We start from the raw sequence: 23,643 nt of genomic DNA, 5'->3' as shown, positions 1-23,643 counted from the left end.
ATTTTTTGTTCCTACAAATCATTCTACCAAATTAAATAGTAACATGTGTAACAATACTCATTTAATGAATTTTAATGATATTTTAATATACTAATATGACATATGTCATTATTTAATTGGATAACGATGTGTAGAAATAAAAATAGAAGAATATTTAATTTCTCATTATTCAAATATAACACTTGTCATCATATCATATTGATAGAAATTTATATAGGAAAAAATGTAAGAGAATATTTAATTTTTCTTTAATTTTAGTCAACAAATGATAACCTTCTCAATTACCCGATTTAATTATTCGTGTTTGTTTAATTAGTTGTTAATTGACATATATAATAATATGATTTTTTAAGGTTTTCTTCTAAAGAAAGTGTAAAGCATTAATTTCATATCATCATTATACAATTTCCCAAATCTTGAGAGATCATGTAATTTGATATATCATATACGTGATCGTATTCAGATTATATATATCAGAGATTTAGAGTTGACCAAAAAATAAAGTCTTAAAGCATATTGTTCATGTTGTACCTAATTCATAAATGTGCATTTATAAGATATAACAAATTAAATAATATATTTAATTATTAGAATGAAAAACAATTAAATGTAAAATAAAGTCCGAAAATTTAGCCAGACTATAAATGCCATACCTAATTGAAGTTCTTTTCCTTGTAATAACCTATCAGTTGATAAGACATTGTGCTTATCAAAGCCTATGATAATCATATGCTGTTATAATATCCCTGATTTCCAACCTTATTATCTCGTAACTTTCACTACTATTTATACCGTCTCGTGGTTCTTCTATTCGCACCTCTCTCGCTCAAACTCCCCACTTTCTCTCTCTCTACAAATCTCTCTCGAAAGAGGAGAGAGAAAATAGTATTACTGAAACCCTCCGATCTGTTTTCGAAATATCTCATCATCCAATTTCAAAGGTAACGGATGTTTTGATTTCCTGATTTCCACATAGAATTAGACATGTTTACTTGTTATACATATGGATTTTGTTGTATTTATGCATGATTATACATCGATTATGCAGATAAGTATAGGCGTTTTTTCGTTTATATGTGCGTCTATGTTTTGGAAATTTAGGTTTCTCGTTGAATGAACATAATGAAACAGTATTCTTGCTTTGAATTCGTTAGCTGGATTTTTTTGGGAATGAATGTTAAACCGTTGTTATTTATTTTTGAGAATTTAGAGGTTGTTATTGTTGAATATGAGTAATTTATTTGTTAATTTCTGATTTAATTGCTTGCAGTTTTGGGGAAAAAGGGAAAGTTATGTCGTCTCTCAGCAGAGAGCTTGTGTTTTTAATACTTCAATTTCTAGATGAAGAGAAATTTAAAGAAACCGTTCACAGGTAGGGTTTAATAAATCGTGTATCTGTCTGTTTCTTTTGTTGTTTTGAGTTTATACGTAAATGACACATTATTTAATTTTGGTTCTGTTGTGGAGATTGGAGCACGAGTCTGGATTCTTCTTCAATATGCGCTACTTTGAGGAAATGGTGACAAATGGTGAATGGGATGTGGTGGAAAAATACCTCTCTGGATTTACAAAGGTTGATGATAACAGATACTCAATGAAGATCTTCTTTGAGATACAAAAGCAGAAGTACCTAGAAGCTCTAGATAAGTATGTTTAAATGCACTTTATTAATGCCATCATTGATGACCGACTGTGATAACTTATGAATGTGCTTTCAATTTACAGGAAGGATCGTTCTAAAGCTGTTGAAATTCTAGTCAAGGACTTGAAAGTGTTCTCAGCCTTTAACGAAGACCTTTTTAAAGAAATAACACAACTTTTGACTCTAGAGAACTTCAGGTGAGGGAAGATAGTCATGACAAGTTTCTCATTTATGACATTAATTATCTATACTTACCCAAATTTTGTTGATCATTAAATACTGATGTAACACGTGTTCAGAGACAACGAACAGTTATCCAAATATGGAGACACAAAGTCTGCGAGGGGTATAATGTTGGGTGAGCTTAAAAAGTTGATTGAAGCAAATCCTCTTTTTCGTGAAAAGTTAACCTTTCCAAGTTTAAAGAATTCAAGACTTAGGACACTCATCAATCAGAGGTTTGTATCTTGTTGATAATGATATTATACTAGGGGTAATTTCGTAATTACGCTTGTTCAATTTTCGTACATGCTTTTAAGTTTTAATCGTTTTTCACGTGTTGTAGTTTAAACTGGCAACATCAGCTATGCAAAAACCCGAAGCCGAATCCAGATATAAAAACTCTTTTTATTGATCATTCTTGTGGTCAATCACAGCCAAATGGTGCAAGAGCCCCATCCCCTGTTACCAATCCATTAATGACCAGCGTACCAAAGCCTGCAGGGTTTCCACCTTTGGGTGCTCATGGTGTAAGTGAAAAAAAAACCTGATTTTCTTTTATGTTTACTTGGTTTAAACAACCAAAAATCATGGGTAACACATCTTAATTTTGACAATTTTGTTCTTTTTTCAAGCCTTTTCAGGCTGCACCACCACCTATGGCAACTTCCATGACTGGTTGGATGACAAATCCAGCTGCTGTGCCTCATCCTTCAGCTTCTGCAGGCCCTATTGGTTTTGCTCCACCTAATAATGCTGGTATGTAATTTGGTCATGACTCATGATCATTTATTGTAATTTTTGTTCATGATTGTTAATTCGGTTGTTTATTTGCATCCCTTTTCTGTTCCACATGGAAGCTATGTTAAAGCGACCCAGGACTCCTCCTGCCAACAATCCAGCTGTAGACTATCAAACTGCTGACTCTGAACATGCATTCAAGAGAACAAGAGCATTTGGCATATCTGATGAAGTATGAACATGTAAATTTGACATTCTTAAAGATTGATTGTTGGTGGATAGTAAATGCTAACATATCTTTGATCTTAGCACAGGTTAATCATATGCATGGAAATATCTTACCCATTGCTTATGGTGGTCAAAGTCATGGTCAAAGCTCAAGCTCCTATTCGTCTGATGATCTACCTAAAGCTGTGGTGATGAACTTAAATCAGGGGTCAATGGTCATGAGTATGGATTTTCATCCTGTTCAGCAAATTCTGCTTCTTGGTTAGTTTTATATACTCAAGAAATCTAACCTCTGTTGTTGGTAGTTTATATTATGTTGACTTTTTTTTTTTGTTCTATGTTGACCAAATACAAAGTTGGAACAATATCTGGAGAAATTATGATATGGGACTTAGGTAGCAGGGAGAAGCTTGTTCAGAAGGATTTCAAGGTTTGGGATATTGGTGTTTGTTCAATGCCCCTGCAGGTAAATAATACTGAAAACCCTTTTTGTTTGACGTTTGACTGTTGACTCTAGTTTACACTTTACACTTTGCATATGTATTAGGCATCTTTGAACAATGAGAATACTGCATCAGTCAATCGTGTAACTTGGAGCCCTGATGGAACCCTTTTTGGTAAACTAAGAGTTATTACTATTTTTAAAAAACACATAATATCATGCACTCCCTCCTTTCCACTTTAGGTATCCCTTTTTGCCATTTGATTTTTAAATTAACAACCCTTTTAATTTCATAATTTGGAAATGTTTGAATTTTTCTATTTCGAGGGCTACTTTAATCTTGCAATTATAATTCAAACAACAAAAAGGGTTATTTAAAGGAGATCAGAGGAGTGTGTCGCTTTAATGTAGCCACATTATCATTATGAAATTTCTTATAGGTGTTGCATACTCGAGGAATATTGTACATATATACTCTTATCATGGTGGTGATGATCTACGAAACCACTTGGAGGTTTGTATATTTATTATTTTTTTAGTTTTTGTTTGCTTTCCTTTTTAGGTGGTGATAAATGATAATGCAGTTTTTTTTTTTTTTTTTTTTTTTTTTTTTTTTTTTTTTTTTTTTAAAATATGTTTGATGTTTATGATTCATATCATCATCACAAGTTTATTGGATTTGGTTATACAGATTGAGGCTCATGGTGGCAATGTTAATGATCTTGCTTTCTCTTATCCAAACAAGCAACTTTGCATTGTAACTTGTGGAGATGACAGGTTGATAAAGGTTTGTATCTTTAAGATTACTTTTACATACTATTGGAATCCAATTCCCTACATTTCCTCCTTATAAAGATGAAGTTTTTTTTACAGGTGTGGGATGCAGTAACAGGGGCTAAACAGTATACATTTGAGGGTCATGAAGCACCTGTATATTCTGTATGTCCACATTTTAAGGAAAACATTCAGGTAAAACCAATTCGCTCAAACTTTTAACATCTCAACTATTACAAAAATTCTTCCAGTTTTAACCTTATTTTCTGTTTGCACCAGTTTATTTTCTCAACAGCAACGGATGGCAACATAAAGGCATGGCTGTATGACAATATTGGTTCAAGGGTAGACTATGATGCGCCAGGTCATTCATCCACCAGAATGGGATACAGTTGTGATGGGACAAGGTTATTTTCATGTGGGACAAATAAAGAAGGAGAATCTTTTATTGTGGAATGGAATGAAAGTGAAGGTGCTGTAAAACGTACATATAATGGGCTTGGAAAACGAGCTATGGGATTTGTGCAGTTTGATACTACAAAAAACCGATTTATTGCTGCTGGTGATGAGGGTGTGGTTAAGTTTTGGGATATGGACAATGTTAACTTGTTGACAACAATTGATGCTGAGGGTGGTTTACCGGTAATCATCCCGTGTTTTTGTTTTTTGAAATTCACCGGAATTGGAATTGGAGATTCCATTCCATGGTGTTTCTTTAATGTGCTTTATTATTAATAATAACGGCTCATAACTTTTACCTGCAGGCTTCTCCTTTTATACGGTTTAACAAGGAAGGAATTCTGTTAGCTGTTTCAACAAGCGAGAATGGAATCAAAATTCTAGCAAATCAAGATGGGGTTAGGTTACTAAGAACAATGGAGAATCGTTCTTTCGATGCCTCCAGAGTCGCATCCGCATCTTCCATGAAGGTAAAAAGATTCTCACACCAGATTCTAATTCAAGTTCTACTCTTTTCCTTTTTTGCCCTTGGTTCTACAATGCCATATATAGTAAAGTAGTAAACACTCTTTACAGGGACTGACTGCAATGATGCCAACATTTGGTGGTGCTAATGCTAATGCACCCGGTGGACCAAGCATGATGGAAAGAGTTCCCCCAATGCCCTCCATGGTCATGATGGTGAGTGTTTTTTACTTTCACTATGTGTTGTAATTTTATATATAAATATTTTTGTTAATGATGTTAAATGTTTAATGATGTGTATAGAGTGGTGAGAGTCGGAATCTGGTAGATAGGCAAAGAATTGGAGATGAGGCCATGGAAAAATCTAGAAATTTGAAAGTGACAGAAATCTCTGAACCATCACAGTGTAGATCCTCAAGGCTTCCAGATGATACATCCTCTGCAATGCGGGTATTGTTATTCAAGAAATAGCAACCTACTTTCATTTATTCTTAAATTATTACAGCATCCTTGTAATTTCAAAATTAAGGCATTGTACTTTGAAAAAACTACCCAATTATAGCAATAAATACACTTTGAATTATTTTCTGAATAGGACATTACGATTTGAAAAATCTATCCACTTTTAGCAGTGATAACTGGTTTGTATTTGGGTAGATTTTTTGAAGTAAAGAAATGAATAGAAGTTCGTTGCTCTTTCAGTGAATCTATCAAAGTCAAGTGACTCCTCCCCTCATTTTTTTTTCTCTCACTCTCTCTCTCTCTCTCTGTGCATTTGTAGGTTACAAGATTGATTTACACTAATTCAGGAGTTGCAGTCTTAGCTCTAGCAGCCAATGCTGTCCATAAATTGTGGAAATGGCAGAGAAATGACCGTAATTCAACTGGGAAGGTATTTCCTAAGTTTCTTTTCATTGGATAACAACAGTAAATGACCATTTTACCCTCTTCAACATATTTAGCCTAATTAATGGACCATCTGACCGTTTTACCCTTCTCAACATATTTAACCTATTTATATTTAACTGTGTATGAACAAGAAGAGTAAATGACGAATTTACCCTTTGTAACATAGGCAACCTATTTATTGTGCTCAAGAATTTTTTTGCATTGGTGTCTGGATAAGTGCTGTATGAAGAAAGACTGTTTTTTTGGTAAAAAACATGCTTTGTTTTGTTTTAGGCAACTGCTAGTGTACTGCCTCAATTATGGCAACCAGTGAGTGGTATATTGATGACAAATGATATCAGTGAAACAAACCCTGAAGATGCCACCGCATGCTTTGCATTATCAAAGAACGACTCCTATGTTATGTCTGCTTCTGGTGGAAAGATTTCTTTGTTCAATATGATGACCTTCAAGGTAACAACTCAACACCTACAAAAGCTGTTTATTTTATATCATATACAGAAAAACACAACATGCTTCCACCATTTTATCGATGTAGCCACTTTACTGATTAAACCATTATATATTTTTCCTCGGTATTGAAAAAGGTTAAAATACAGAAAACACAATGCACAACGTTCTGAAAACATATTTGTTACCCAATTCTGAAAAAGGTTACCCACTTTACTGTTTTTTTTTTTTTTTGGACACCTACAAAACCATTTGCTTTAGGGTACTTTTTTAACAGTTTAAAAAAATATTGGTTACCCAGTTCTGAAAAAGGTTAAATTGCAGAAAAGCGCAGCATACTTTGAATATTTGCTATTATATTTTTATGATCATTATTTAATTGGTAAATTGATATAATTAATGAAAGGTACATTCAGCTTCTTTTTTGTATTTTAATCTCTGACACATCTGGTAAAATGCAGACAATGACTACATTCATGCCCCCTCCACCTGCAGCAACCTTTCTGGCTTTCCATCCACAAGATAACAATATTATTGCCATAGGCATGGAGGACTCTTCAATCCAAATATACAATGTCCGAGTGGATGAGGTCGTTTTTTAGTTTTTTTATTGAAACCTAAATCTTATGTAGGGTCTGTTTCTAATCGAAGTGATGTTTAATTCTTTTTTTTTTTTAATTGTTTATTTGAGCAGGTGAAAACCAAACTTAAAGGCCATCATAAACGAATAACAGGCCTGGCCTTCTCTAATGTCCTTAATGTGTTGGTATCTTCTGGTGCTGATTCTCAGGTATGTGAAACTGGAGGCTTTATAAATGTTTATGAATTTACAAAAAAAAAAAATTATAATGTTGCATTTATATTTTTGTAGTTGTGTGTGTGGAGCACGGACGGATGGGAGAAGCAAACAATCAAACAATTACAAATTCCAGGAGGACGTGTCCCTGCTGCCCATGCTGATACACGTGTCCAGTTCCACCAAGATCAAACTCACTTGCTAGTTGTTCATGAATCCCAAATTGCCATTTTCGAAGCACCTAAACTAGATTGCCTAAAGCAGGTGTTTTTACTCATAATAATACCTACCAATCTACTTACATTTCTTCCAATGATTGAACTTGAATTACATTGTCTTTTTTTTTTTTTTTTTTTCTTACAAATATAGTGGGGTCCACGTGAGGCAAGTGGTGCAATCACACATGCTACCTACTCATGCGATAGTCAATCGATATATGTAACTTTTGAAGATGGAAGCATCGATATTTTAACAGCATCAACACTCAGATTACGTTGTCGGATCAGTTCCACCGCTTACCTCCCTACAAATCCAAAGTCAGTAATACCAAACCAACCTACTTTCCTTCATTACCTTCATATTTCTTTCTTGCATTCATCCAGTAGACTTTCTAAATTCTAATAATAATAAATGTTTTCTCAGTTCAAGGGTGTATCCACTTGTTATTGCTGCACATCCATCCGAACCCAACCAGTTTGCTTTGGGACTTACTGATGGTGGTGTGTGTATAATCGAGCCGCTTGAGTCTGAAGGGAAATGGGGCGGCTCGCCGGTGGTTGAAGGTGGTGTGGGGCCAAGTGCCGCTGCTGGCGGAGGTAGTGGTGGTGGTGGTGGTGCAAATGCAACTAACTGATGGAATCAAACTCAGAGGTAGAGCCGAAGGGTGTTTCTGACTTTTTTTTTTATTTGAGCAAGATGAAAGGTTTAGAGGTAGGTGGTTATCCCGGAAAGATAGTGTTATAGAGTTTATAGAATAGACACAATATCAACATCTGTCTGTAGTCAGAGATGTTGGTGTTTTATTACCTTTAGAATTAGTAGTAGGAAGAGTTTCGTTTGTAAAGTTTTAACAACTACAAGGGCTGGTTTTGGGCAAATCCCATTCTCATGCCCTCTTCTGTCTTCTCCTTTTAATCGTAAGTCACTACATTTTCATCTCAATTTTCCTGTGGTTTTTGACCTCTTATTCTTATATATATATATATATATATATATATATATATATATATATATATATATATATATATATATATATATATATATGTTACAATTAACTTTGAGGTGAATAAGAGACAATATCACTTTGGCCACATCATAAATCATAAGAGCATCCACAATGGTGATGATAAGTACAGAACTGATGAAGATGAAAATTGGTTGAATTTTATTAGAAATAAAGGTTAGTGGCACGATTCAAGAGGGGTACGAGAACAAGGAAATCAAAAGATAATTATGAATAACAACTATGACAAACCAGCCTTTTATTTATGCTAGAAATTAAGAAATCAAGGACATGATTCTACAGCCTAATTTCCTGGATAATCATTAATTAAATTGATTGTCTAAAATCATCCAGTGATTTGACCAAGAGGATTGAGCCGGTTTCCAAAGATAGAATACAGTTAGTTGTTCCACTTTCATAGCTGTGACTTGATCTTTCCTTCTTGAGTACACTTTTAATGGTGGATCCTTACATCGGATTTCAACTCATCTTTAAGACCATTCAAGAACACCACTAAGAGACAATGATCAGGCCAATTTGAGACCCTAGAGGATCTCTTACCGAACTCCTGTTGGTATTCTTGAGCTGAACTAGTTTGTTTGATGTTACACAAGAATTCATCTGGGTTTTGTAAACGATTGGGTTAATTCCTCCCAAAAAGTGATGGGTTGGTCGTTAGAGAGCCAAGAGTAAAGGTCCAAGTCATCAACCTCTAGATGCATTGAGGCCACTTCAACCTTCTCCTCATCAGGTATTTGATAATACTTGAAGTATTTTTTAGCTTTCAGCACCTACTCATGAGGATCTCCTCCGCTAAAAGTCGGGAACTCGATTCTGTTTTAGGGCCTATATGGTTGTCGTGTCGGCCCCTCCAGGAACTTTCCCCTTCATCACTCTTTCTTCCTTGGGAACAATTTCTTACCTTTAAAGTTGCAATCTCCTCCCTCTGAGCTGCTATATCTGCTTTCAACGTATCAACTAACTCCAACTTTGCGGGTATAGCCAATGGAAATTGCTCCGGGTTGATTACTGCCATCGTTTGAGTTATTCCAGGTTTGCACCATTTCGTTTTCCGGCAATGGAACCAAATGCTAAGTACATAACTGATGAAGATGAAAATTGGTTGAATTTTATTAGAAATAAAGGATAGTAGTCTGATTCGAGAGGGGCACGGTCTCCGATTACAAGAACAAGGAAATCAAAAGATAATTTTGAATAACAATTATGACAAACTAACCATTTATTTATACTAGAAATTAAGAAATCAAGGGCAAGATTCTACACCCTAATTTCTTGGATAATCATTAATTAAACTGATTTCCTAAAATCATCCGGTGCTTTGACCAAGAGGATTCGGTCAGTTTCCAAAGACAGAATACAACTATCACACTTTTGTAGTTGTGACTCGATCTTTCCTTCTTGAGTACACTTTTAATGGTGGATCTTTATCAGGTGAGTTCAATGAGAGAGTTGAATGAGGTGACAAGTCTATTTGTCATTCAATGGATTAAACTCTATCATAGTAAGATATCACATTGACATTAAATAGATTTGGAGTTCAATGACTATTGAACTCTTCAATGGAAAAAAAGAAAGTTTTTAATTCTTAAATATAGATTATAAATTTGTTTTTTTTTTTTTTAATTTTCTGTTGAATTTTATAGAGTTCAATGCATTGTAAGAAAACATTAAGGGAGTTGTATGAAATGTAAAAAAATGATGTAACAATCCATTGAACTCTATGTAATTCAATGCATGTGGATGTCCTAGGAAAAAATATGATATTTTATTAAGAGATAAAAAGTACATATATTTTAGGCAGTTAAGTCAAATTAATTAATAAAAAGCAAATCATATTTCGCATTTTATTCAACACATTCAAATTAAATCAATTTTTTTTAGAATGCAATCTCATTCAACACGTTCAAATTTGTTTTCTAGTTCATTCTCATATAACATTCTTAAAGAATACACCTATATATATATATATATATATATATATATATATATATATATATATATATATATATATATATATACTAGGTGTGTGATCCGTGTATTACACGGGTTTATTAAAAGCTCCAAAAGTAAAAGGTGTGAGCAAAAAAAAGACCATTCATGCAAGTTTTGGTAACCACAAGGACCATGTTCATAATAAAATAAGTAACAATTAAGTTCGTGACATTTGGTAAATCACATGGACCCTTTATGTAATTTAATCTTAATTAACTTATATAATAAAATTAATTAATATGAATTCACAAATGGAATGTATTATCTACATTAATATAATTATACATTAATTAATATATTAATAAAAAGAGAAATTCACAAATAAGAAGTTATTATGTACATTAATTAATTAATTAATTAAATTCATTAATATGAGATGGTATTTAATAGGTGAAATTTGACTAAAAATGAAAAATTCTATAAAATTGACAAGTGGATATTAAATAATTCAAAAAATCTAGAAAATAACAAGTGTCAAAATAAATAAGAAGATGACATGTGGCAAAATCATTCTTATTTATTAGGGTATATATATATATATATATATATATATATATATATATATATATATATATATATATATATATTAGACAATAACATACTATTCCTTAAGAAAAATGTATTGCAATATATTCAAGAATATATACTATAAAAATAAGAAGCATTCTCATAAAACAACCATTTATAACATAAAACAATAATATATACAACATGTTGAATAATATACACAACCTTCTATACTACATTCTTTAAGAATATATTTGTAATATATACTACATTCTCTATATAATCCAACATTCTTGAAGAATATACAAAACAGTTATAATATATTTAAGAATCGGTTTGTCAGGCCAAACTGAAATATGAAAATCATACATTCTTCTCCATTGATCATCATTTCTTATCACCTTTGGTCTCGATCAACCAACACTATTTGCACCGTTCTTGAACCATCAATTTTTTTTCAGCCTTTCATTGTTAAAGAATATGTTGGTTTTAGTATTTCCTTCTTGAAGAATACATTTATCATACACTACTTTCAGTCTTTCATTCTTAAAAAATACAAAAACTAATGTTCATCATTAACAGACAAACACGACCTGCAAATCAAATTTAAAGAAAGAAGAAGAAGGGCCCTGCAAAAAAGTAAAGACATTAAAAACAAAATTGATAAAACAAACCAGGTTGTATGTTCTTCTATGCTATCCCCTTTATGCAGTATAGGAATTCGAAAGACAAAAAAAATAGTAATACAATGGTTGAATGTGGTGATGCGAGATATAGATGAAGATGATTGCATGTCGATGGTGATGTGCGATGAAGATGGAAATGGTTTTAGTGGTTGAATGTGTTGGTGATGTCAATATGAGATGGTGGTTGTTTGGAGAAGAAGATGTCAATTGACCACACCATTAGGTTGCCGCGTTCCAAGAAGAGTCAACTATGAAACATTTTTATAGTTCCTTAGATGGTCGTCAAATTCTTGACTAAGATAGTCTCAACTCCTGCTAGATTGGAGGATCATAATCCTTTTTTCCTTTGTTGATTCTCTACTTGGTTCTGGAATGCATCTTAGATGTTTCAAACTTATGTTTAATCAAATAAACATATCCTTATCTATTGAAATCCTTATCTATTGAAGTCATTAGTAAATGTAACAACGTATCTCTATATGGTAACCATGTATTGTGGCTGATTTGAATAGTCCAAAAACATTGGTGTGTATAAGGTCAACGGATAATATTTTAATTCATATATTTTATTCATAATTTGGCTTAAGATATACTTTTGTTCATAATTTGAATGTTATAATTGTTTAGTTTATATACTAATCTACATTGTGATAATATTTTAATTCATATATTGTATTCGGTTTAGGATTTTATAATTTTTTTAGAAAAAAAAAACATTTAACATCTTCAGATTTTAAAGTTGAATCTTTAATTTATCATCATGAAACCAATATTTTTAGTTTCGTTTAATTTAAAAAAAAACTTTTAATACTGTAATTGTTAATAATGTTTGCATTATCTCTAAATATTATTAAAAGAGAACCCTTAATTCACTAATGAAGCAATCATGACCCTTGATTGTATCTCAATCATATGATTTCCACCCTTAGATCAAATTGATGACATCATCTTCTCCAAATATAATTCAAACAATTAATTATAGAATCTTTAAATTTAGCAATTATATTTCAAACACAATTACATTTAATTATAGAATATTTAATTATAGAATCTATTCATACTTTCTAAAATATATTTCATAATTCGAGCATAATTACATTTAATTATAGAATCTTTAAAATCAATAATTATGTTATCAATTGAAGCATATTATTCTATTTATATATGAAATATCAGTTTCTCGATAAATCTGGCCAGAAACATGAATAGCCGCCCATTTTTCTCCTCTATTTTTTTTTCTCTTAAACCATAATTCCCTAATCCTCTTCGTCCTCATGTCAATGGTTGTGCTTCAATTGATGTTTTGTGTGTTCATAACAGAATGTAGCACTATAAGGTGATTCCTTTTTGGTCATGTATTCTTAGAATTTGCGTGTTGCCTCTTCCTTGCATCTTCAATTATCACACCTCTATTTTGGCTTCACACAAATCTCTACAAAATGAAGCAAACATCTCCTTCAAGACATCTTTTGAAAATATATGTCATCATTAACCCTAATTAATATTGTTCATAATTTAACTCCCTTATTTATAGTTTTTGGCTTCAAAATTCAAACTTGTTTAGTTTTTTTCTTTTTAAAAAGCTTATTAAATAAGCATATCAATAATTATGTTATCTTTAATATATATTAAAACAAAAATCTTATGATATCATCTTAAACAATTTGGGTCATTGATTGTATTTCAATCCTATGTTTTCCACCCTTCCCAAATGGAAAAATTAACTTAAATCCATTGAAATGGAATGTATCTAATTATAATAAAAACTTCTCATATTTTAAATCTTGAATTTCCAGTTATAAAGATTTGAAAATGGTCAACTTTAAAAACATAATACTAAAATCATTTCAGTTAAGACATTAAATATCAACCATTAATATAAATCCATTTATATTAGCAAATCATTAATATAAAATCCATTTCTATTAGGAAACTATTAATACCAAAAAATCAGATTCAAATTATCACATACATATACGATTCATCCTTGAATCCGTGGCTCACACTTATTTTCAATCATTGTTTTTCTTCAAACATTCTCCTACAACATCATTCTTATTGCTTATAACTTTGATCATTATTCTCTGCTTCAAACCTTCGTTGTCGTGCACTAGAAGGTCGGTATCTTCTTTAGCTTTTTTATATTTTTTTCGATTATTTTTTTGTTCCTGTATCAAATATATGTATTCATATATTTCGATTTTCTTTGTCACAACTTACATAAAATCGATTAACAACTTTTCTGAAACTTTTCAAATAAATAGGAAAAACTATTACGTACCTTTAATCCAAAAAAAAAATATACTTTGATAGAAACCAATTAAAACATAATATAGCAAAGTACTTTGATAGAATGACAAATGCACCCTACCAATTTTCCTATTCATGGTAATCAATTTTTTGTGTATTCATTTAGCATGATACTTCCATTTTTTTATCCAAAGGGTAAATCATTAATTTAGTATGTATAATGTTCATCAGAAGTGTAAATCAATAATTTAATTTAAACATTAATCAAATCGTAAGCCGCTACTATTTATGTTTGTTTGATTATCTCAACCTGGTTACTGATTTTGATTTTATATAATATCTTAAATTGTTGGTTGAATTACAGGGATTGCAATCTTGATATAGAACTTAAATAATATGTTAAGATAAATATGTGGTAATACCGAATAGAAAATAGAGGATAAGGGTATAATAGGAATAAAGAGATATTTTTTAGTGTTTGAATGTAAATTAATATCCTAATATGATGGTTGAATTACAACATTTCTAACTTTAAATTGAAATCATAGCTAAAGGTTATTGATACTGTTAGATAATTTTTTTTAAATGTTAAGTACGATTTTAAGGTTTAGGGCAAAAAGGTAATTTTATTTGTGATAGAATAAAGAAGGAAGATTCGAATTTTCATTTTGAAGGTATCAATAAACTCCTAAATTTATGTGATTTATTTTAATTTGATTGCAAATTAGATGCAAGAAACCTTTAAGTAAGGACACATAAGGGCAAAAGAGTAATTTGACTTAGGAAACTCGAAAAACATTGGGCCGGAAAAAAAAATTCAACAATAGATATTGATATGACACGTATACTAAAATGATTTTTTAGCATGATACTTTTATTTTTTATCTGAAGGCTAAATCATTAATTTAGTATGGACTATGTTCATCAGAAGGATAAATCGGTAATTTAATTTAAAAATGGATCAAATTGGTTGTTGTTGCTATTTCTGTTTGTTTGACTATCTCAACTTGGTTACTGTTTCTGACTTTATTGTCGAATATAATAACTTCATATTAAACCATTTTTAGGAATGTACGTGTAAAGTACATTGTTATAACATTTTTAACAGTAACCCGTTGTGATTTTTTCGTGTTGTAAATGTCTTTTAATTTATTTTTTATTCACTATTATGGTGATGGATTTTATAAACAATTTAATCTAGAAAGGGTTAAACTATAATTATTCTAATTTGTATATGTTTCTGTATAGTAAATACAACCTTTCAAATATTGTTTACTATGACTAAGAAAGTTATGTTTCTATTTTTGAAATCTCATAAAATATTGCATAAGGTTTTTTGGCTTAACATATCACATCATTAAGTCAAATAAAACAACAATGTATAATTTTTCATATTAAATGCTTAACCTAATAACTTGTACTCGATCCTCAACAGCCTTTATAAACTGCAACAGCTATGTTATTTTTTACAAATTATAGCAACATACTTACCATGAAAAAAGAACTTTTAATTTAAACTACAACTTAGTTTTTTATCAGTAACAACAATATACAACACTTAATATCAACATTCTTGCCTACATATTACTACATGAACTACATCAAAAGTAGGCTAAGAATTTAGAATCTAAATTAAGAATGATCTTATTTCCTTAAATATAAGATTTACGGTATTATAGACAAATTTTTTATTTGATTCTTAAATTTTCTATGTGGTCGTTTTTATATGTTAGAATCAAATTGCATAATTATAATTAACATTTTTTTTATTAAACTTTCTATGTATGTATGAAACAATAATAAGTATATTTTTGAAGAAACATTGTTCAAAATAATTTGGATAATCTAAATACATGTTAGTTTAGTTCATTTCATATACTTTCCTGTAATATTTGATTTTTTGTCATGTTACATTCTAAATACATGTTTTTGTTTTTTTTTTCTAGATTTTTAACATCATGCGTTTTTGATGTTTGCAACTTTGTAGTGTTACATGTTTTTTTTGTCTCGTCCTTAGGTTTTTCTATCTCTGATAGGGCTTCATTTTATTATTATTATTATTGTAAACTATCAATTCAATCTATTGCACTTTGTTATGACTTTTATCAGTGTGATAAGATTCTAATAAATTGTCAATTTCTTGATCTTTTAGAAAAGTATGTTCTAACTGGATTATCATCTACTACTGTGGTATTCTATTTTGTTGATTAAGCGATCTATGATTTGGCTATGATGGTTTTTACAGATTATGTTTGGACTGATAATTGTTCCTGTCATCAAAAAAATACATCCAACGAAAAGTGAAAGACGATTTTTTAAATTAACCCTCATCTAACTTTTGGCATGTAACAGAGTTTTGGCCAAAATTTTCAATTTTGTCGGCATATAACAGGTTATGACTTAAATAATGATATTATATATTTGGGCAATCAAGTTTTCTTCGATTCTTAAATTATTTTGTAGAAAGTGGTCCAATTTGGTATTATTGATCTCACAAAAGGCAAGTGTCATGTATCTTTTAGCATATCCATTGAGTTTAATAGTAACTCAATAGTTTCTTGTCTATATTTGTTTTTAAAAAAATGTTAAATCTTGATTTAATGAATGCAAGTAAGCAGGTAGTAAAGGTGCTAGGTATTAAATATGGGATGATCATGGCTATGCCAATCCAAAATAAAATTCTAAAGTAACAAATGTTAAATTTAATAGATAAGAATACATATTATATTTCCCAAATAAATAACCAAAAACTAACATCAACCCCAAATAAATTACATTTTAACTAACATCAATAAATTATGATTAAAGTGTCTTGATTTTTAATTATACATTATAGAGATTCGGTTAATATATAGTCAGTATTTTTATATTCGTATCGTTTTTGAACTACAAAAACTATATTCAAATAATAAAAATGAAATGGAACATATACAATGGTAATAATGCAAAAATAACCTTCAAATTTGGTCTGATACAAAAAGTAGTCTAAAACTTATTTCTAAAAGCAACAAAAAATAACAACGATTTCAAAAAGAAATGAGAAATTGCAGAACTTTTCAAAACTATCAAGAATGTATAATATAAGATGATAATAATGTTAGAAAAACACTGAGTTTGGTCTCATGTGAAAAAAGTAATTTTATATGAAAGTAGGATTGTAATAATACTAAAAGAACCTATATGTTTTTTATCTGATGCAAAAATGGTCGAAATATACTTCTAAATCGGTAAGAAATAGCAATTATGAACTTTTAATTCATCTTGAATAACCATTTAATAGCTATATGTAAAAGATATAACTACTCAGCAGTTAAGACCATCGACTTTACTCAAACGTCCGCATACGTCTTGAAGTAAGCATTCATTTGTCCATTATTTTATTATTATCATAAAAAAAGACATCATCATGTGTTTAAATTGTTTGATTTGTCTCATAATAACAAGTAAGTTGTGTGCCAATTATGTATTTTGACATTTTCAATGAGTCACGGGCAATATCTAAATCGAGCAAACATAACAGTTTTTATATTTATTTGTTAGAGTTTCTTTATATTTAATATTGTAGGGGGTTTATGTGGTTCCTTTCGAATAAACATAAATAAATTGATATTTTTTGAAATAAACAATTCTATTTTGCAATATAACCATGAAATAACAATGTATTTTGAAAGTACATTGTCAATGTTAGATTATACTTGCGTAGACTCGTTTTCGCGCATGGTTAGCTATATATAGTTGTTTCCCATGCCACAAGTTAAAAATGTTTGAAGGTACTTCGTGACGAGCAATGTCATTCAACTAATAAAACAAAAAATATTATCTACGAAGAGGTCCTTCAACGACTATATATATTTACCAACTTCAGTATACTTTCTATAAATTTCAATAATACCAATAACCCTGATTTTCTTATAATTATTTTGCAATATCTATATACAATTATATTTTGTTTATACGCTCCCCACATTTAACGCGGGTCATAATGTAGTATATAAACAAAAGAAGGTTTGTTGCTTTTACGGAAGAGTTGCTACAATTTTACATTCACGATCCAAAAGCAAAATAAAGAGAATGAATATCTAAGCAAATCCTAAACATCCACCAATATATTTATAGTAAAGAAACTTTATAAATAATTTACTAATTAATATAATTTTATAAATAATCGTTTTATTGAATGACTTAAATCATATATATATATATATATATATATATATATATATATATATATATATATATATATATATATATATATATTGGAAGAAACTTAACAAATTATAATGATTAAAACTTATTAAAAGAGTTTTAATCATTAACATTTTTTAAAGTTTTTTCCAAAATAGTTGAGGTATATAAGATGCAACAAACCTAAACTTTGACTACTTTTTAATAACATTAACCCTAGATAAAATTATAGAAATGGTCCCTATGGTTTGATTGAATTCATAGGTTTAGTCCAATCTTTGAAAATTTAATAGGTTGGGTCCCTATGGTTTACAAAAATTACACTATTGGCCCCTCTTAGCTGACGCCGTTAAGAATCAGGCGTTAAGTTTGAGTAAAAGACCAACATACCCTTATTTATTTATTTTTATTTTTTTAATTTTACAAAGTATAGGGATCAATTATGTAATAAACAATTAAAAGAATAAAACCCTAAATTTTAAGCCATCATCCCACTCCAATCTCCACATTCAAGTCCGACGAACCTCTTTCCTACCCATCATCAAACCACCACCGACTCAGTCCAAAAATCAACTTCAAAATTGAAAGGAAATCGCATCATTGTTTGACCCCTTCATTCATCTCTCTTTTCTCCTCTTTCTCTACACGACACCACCACCACCATCAGTTGTCATCACATCGGTGTATCACAGTGCTGCCACCGCTTGTAATCGTATGTACGTATTGTCGCACTTTTCTGTCACCGCAACCATGGATGTAGGCAATTTTTGTGGTGCATTGGTGATTCCTTCCATTTGAGAGACCCCAATTAGAGGTTGTTTGATTGTTGTGATTGACTTGATTTTGGGATGACTTGTTTAGTATGAATATCAGAATATTGATCATAACATTTCTCCCTCAATGATGGTTCTGAATCTGGTGTATCGTGAATCATTCATATGTTAGCATCTAGTTGGTTCTCCACTTCTTTGGTGTACCGTTGATTTGTATATATGCTTGGTCTCTAGGCTTCATATGATATGCCACTAGCCGTAATGAAAGCTCATGAAACTGTATAATATCATTTTGTTTCATTCTTTTACTATGAAATGGTTTGCTTATGTTGCATCTTTTGGCTGTAATCTTCGTTTCAAGCTGCTCTGTATTGTTTGGTGCTATCATTCAGACATACTCATTGGTTTTTTATCCGCTATTCGACTCTGTTGGTTGTCATCTTTGTTTCAACCATTCTAACGTTGCTCTTTGCCATCAACCCTTGTTGTGATAGCTTTCATTGTTATTTGTCTTGTTTTTTTTATCAACTTCCGACTGGCTTTTGGTTCTAATAAAATATGTCGTTCTACAAAATAATATATTGTTGATTATGTGCATATCATATTCGAATCAACGCGAGCCAAGATGTTTAGAAGATTGGCTTAAGTGTAAGTCAGGAATTATCCACCACCAACTGCTCCTTTGAAAGAGCACCCAATTCAACATTTTATTTTCTACAATCATCTTCAACCTCTTTACTCTTAACATGTTCTAAACTAAGGTCCTTCTCACTATCACCGTCCGTAGGAAGCAGTGCTTTGTTATCCAGATCAACATAATCACTAATTGAGGGACCTTCTTGAAGGGATTTAGATGAAACAGTAGTATTGTAGGTCACCGAAGAAGATGACAGGAAGGAAGGGGAGGGACGATGGTGGATTGGTGGTTTGTGGTTTTAGTGTAACATTCTGAAATGAGGTACAATTATCATTATTGAATCTTTCCTTATTATGTCAAAATTAGTCCCTAAATGTAAAAGGTTGGCAAGTCAATACGCGGGGCGTACACATGAGTATGTGCAACGTACTCATGCACCATGCAGAATCGAGGAGGCCACCTAGTACGTTGGGCGTACTAGGCTCAAATGCAAACCCTAATATTCATTTCCCCCCTTTAAATAGAACATGATGGTCTCATTTCTAGCAACCCTTATCAGCCTCCATCCCTCTTTAAAATCCTAATCTCGTGGGTATGGCTTGTGAGTGTGATTTTACAAGTTTTGAATGATTCTTGGCTCTTGTAGTTGAAGAAGAAGGTTAGAGAAGAAGAAGAAAAAGGTGCCATTAAGCATAGAGATCCAGAAACCTCCCACCTTTGCACATCAATTTCAGGTATAAAGCTTATACCTTGGCTAGTATTCTTCAAGATCTCTTTAGTGTAAGATTTATGTGCTTAAGTCCCCAAAGTTTTACCCTTTTTGAGTTTGAGACTTTCCAAAGAGTTTAAGCTGTCCTTTCATGCATCTTTGGGCTTTTAAGTTAATAAAAATGTTTGCATGATCTTTCCTTTGGCTCCATGAATGAGTTATGTACCTTGGAATGGATGAAATGATGTTTTAGCCTCTCCTAGCCATGCAAAGGCTTAAAGCCCATGGCTTTATGGATTAATAGGTTTTAGTTAGTCAAATATATGGATGGAGTGGTTGTCTTAACGGATTAAGACCAAGAAAGTAAGGAAATGGAAGTCCGTGGAGTACACCATGCGTACTCCCAATTACGCGCAGCGTAATCTGAAGATCCCCGTCGTATGCTTATCTAGGTTGTATGCCCAACGTTAGGGGTAGTACGCCCATCGTACTCACTGGGTGTTGACTTTTTGTTGAGTTTTGCTGATTTTGACTTTTGGTCAAAGTTTAGGGTTTTGGACCTAAGGAGGGAAAATGGTCCTTTTTTCCTTTAGTAGGTCTAACCTGGACCTTGGACTCATGAGTGGTTTGAACCTTAATTTTAATTAAGGTTAACTATTTTCTTAATTAGGCGGAGTCTAGATATGGCAGCTTAGGTGCTAGGTTATCGTGTCATCAGTATGAGGTAAGTCTCCTCAATTACTCTTACCCGTATGGTAAGCTAGCTGTAATATCATGACCAACTGGGTCTAGCTGTTATGTTATGTTATGTGCTGATATGATATTTGTTTGTGACTGGGGATGCTGATAGCCAACCGAGGGTTGTAGATAACCTTATAAGCGTGTTGTTAGCTCATCGGGACTGCTGATAGTCCTAGGGTTGCAAATAACCCATAGTTGTTTACTTATGTTGTGTTATATGTGGTATCTTGGGGAACTCACTAAGCTTTGTGCTTACAGTTGTTGATTTGTATGTGGCAGGTACTTCGCAGGACCGCGGGAAGGCGAAAGTCTGATTGTACATACGCACTGAGAATTTACTACTGGGACATAATCCTTTATGTACTCGGATAACTATGATAATTGTGGTTTTGAGATGACTTGTAATTGATCTGGTTGTGAAACTATGTTTTTGGAAGTTTTAAAAATGAAAATTTTGGTCTAAAATTTGAGGTGTTACAATTTGGTATCAGAGCCGTGGTTTGAAGGATTTCGATAAAGTCCCCATGCCATCATCTGCAAAATTTTCAATTTCCTTTATGTTTTTTATTTTTATTTTATTTTACTACCTTCAACTTAAATGTAAATTTTAAAAGATACTCTTTTTACTAATTTTTATATTAAACTTTAATAATTAATTATTGATTTGAAATATATAGATAAAAAATATATTTATGTTCTTAATAATTAACTACTCATTAAGATCTCGTTAACATTCCAAATAAAGAGTGACATTTTTTCTTCTAACAAACCTTGTCAAATTTTTTGTTGAATTAATAACACAAAATAATCTGTCGTTAAAACACCATCACAAACCTTGTTTTATGTGTTAGTCTCGGTTAATATTGATGAAAAAAATTTCATTCATGTTCATTAATATACAGTTTGTATCATCCAAAGAGGTTTTTTTTAGCGTCATCATATCTTATTTTCTAGGCTCAATTAAAATTAATATATTTGACGTCAAGTCCGTTCAGATTTATGCAATGTGTTGTTAGCGCATCCCGTCGAGTACACACTGATTTATGAACATATTATATCGTCAAATGTTGATAACGGTTCTATTATAATGTGTCATTAACTTGTCAATTATTTTTTTGCCAACAACTTATAATAATAGTATATGTATTATACATTTAACTTTTCAATCATTTTGCTTTGAAACCTTATCACCAAATGATGAAAAGGGTTTCGTTATAATGTTAATCATCAAGTTAATAATGGTCAATCATCATGTCAATATATGTGTGCCAATTAATTTAATAAATGAAATGTAATATTACAAATTTACATCTCTAGTTTAAGTTATAGTTAAAATAGATTCTAGATTTTTTTTTTTTAATTTATATCTTAAACCCTTAAAACTTTATTAATTTTGAAAACTATCAAATAGAAACTTATTATTTAATCATAAAAGTTGTATAATTAAAACAATCTCATGAATACTTTACTAATTTTGAAAACTATCAAATAGAAGCTTATTATTTAATCATATGTATAATTAAAACAATCTCATGAATACATTTACAAGAAGACTAATAATGAATATTATTTAATACTGGTAAGTATTAATAAAAAAAGTTAATTTGTTAAATAAAAAATATAAACTATTAAACATTAACAAAAATAGAAGGGATAAAAATGAAATTTTGGTTTTAATTTCTTTCTATACAGATGATCAATATTTCTAATTTCTTAAACTGAAAGCGACTTGCAAGGTCAAATTTTTAAATAACTCTCATTAAAAGCATTAAAAGCAGACGTACGATATTGGTTATAAATATAAATTTTATTAAATGACAAGTTAACAAGAATTGATAGGTAAAACATATTTTGAGGTATTTGTACTTAATTTTTCTTTGTTTTTATTGTTTTTTTTTATTAAATGTATGTTTTTCTGTGTGTTATGTTTAGAGGGATGATATGCATCCAATGGAGACAAATGAAGTGGATGAAAATAATAGCTTGAATGAAAGTAACTATTTCGTCGATGACACAGTGTCATTCGAAACAAATATTCATCCAATAGACACAAATAAAGTAAATGAAAATGAAAATTTGAATGAAAGTAATTATTTCATCGACGACACGTCGCCATTCCAATCGGATAAGGTATAAATTCATTAGCATATTGTTACAATAATGTTATCATCAAGTGGATTTGTTAGTTATTGATAATAATATAATCTCTAGGTGTTCAATTCTCGTCAATAATTGATGGATTGGGTGCAAAATGTAGCAAATACTTTAGGTTATATCATCGTCATAAAAAATTTTCAACACAACTTTAATGTTGTATTTCATTGTGACCGTGGAGGTGCATATAAAAGTACACAAATCTCAAAAAAAAAAAAACAGTGACAAAAAAATTAATTGTCCATTTAGCCTACAAGGTAAATATTTGTCAGTGGTTAATTCTTGGAAGATAAAAATGATATGTGAACTTCATAACCATGAGCCGTCATTCTATTCGAAATGTTATCCTTATCAATGACGACTAACTGAAAATGAATGTCTAATAGTGGAAGATTTGTTGAAAAAAATGTCAAACCAAAAGATATATTATCTGCACTAAAAAAACATAAATCCAAAAAGTGTATCTATTCTCAAAACTACAATGCAGACGAAAAACTTTGACATAGAGAGAGAGAAGGTAAAACTCAAATGCAAGGTGCTATGGAATATCTAGATCAAAATGGATATATTTATTATAGTCGTGAAAATGTTTTGACAAAGGAGTTAGGAGATTTATTCTTTGCTCATCTAAGGTCATTAGA

The 23,643-nt window shown here is 30.9% G+C and overlaps 1 protein-coding gene across 1 annotated transcript; it reads left to right on the top strand.

Moving 5' to 3' along the window:
- The first annotated feature begins 788 nt into the window (after window positions 1-788).
- On the top strand, window positions 789-8,286 carry LOC145065556 (topless-related protein 4-like). The gene is made up of 25 exons (XM_079012576.1): window positions 789-941; window positions 1,271-1,372; window positions 1,468-1,647; window positions 1,726-1,839; window positions 1,942-2,100; window positions 2,208-2,391; window positions 2,497-2,620; window positions 2,722-2,834; window positions 2,917-3,091; window positions 3,187-3,296; window positions 3,378-3,447; window positions 3,713-3,786; window positions 3,964-4,059; window positions 4,146-4,241; window positions 4,326-4,688; window positions 4,811-4,975; window positions 5,082-5,186; window positions 5,274-5,420; window positions 5,752-5,862; window positions 6,153-6,332; window positions 6,791-6,919; window positions 7,024-7,119; window positions 7,201-7,389; window positions 7,495-7,661; window positions 7,768-8,286. Exons 2-25 carry the CDS (start codon window positions 1,293-1,295, stop codon window positions 7,976-7,978), a joined length of 3,438 nt encoding a protein of 1,145 aa, XP_078868702.1. The 5' UTR covers window positions 789-941; window positions 1,271-1,292; the 3' UTR covers window positions 7,979-8,286.
- The last annotated feature ends 15,357 nt before the right edge of the window (window positions 8,287-23,643 follow it).

This window comes from Lactuca serriola, chromosome 8 (genome assembly GCF_051521515.1).
Source record: "Lactuca serriola cultivar US96UC23 chromosome 8, Lser_US96UC23_V15, whole genome shotgun sequence".
Taxonomy (NCBI): domain Eukaryota; kingdom Viridiplantae; phylum Streptophyta; class Magnoliopsida; order Asterales; family Asteraceae; genus Lactuca; species Lactuca serriola.
This window is presented reverse-complemented; position numbering and strand designations above follow the sequence as displayed.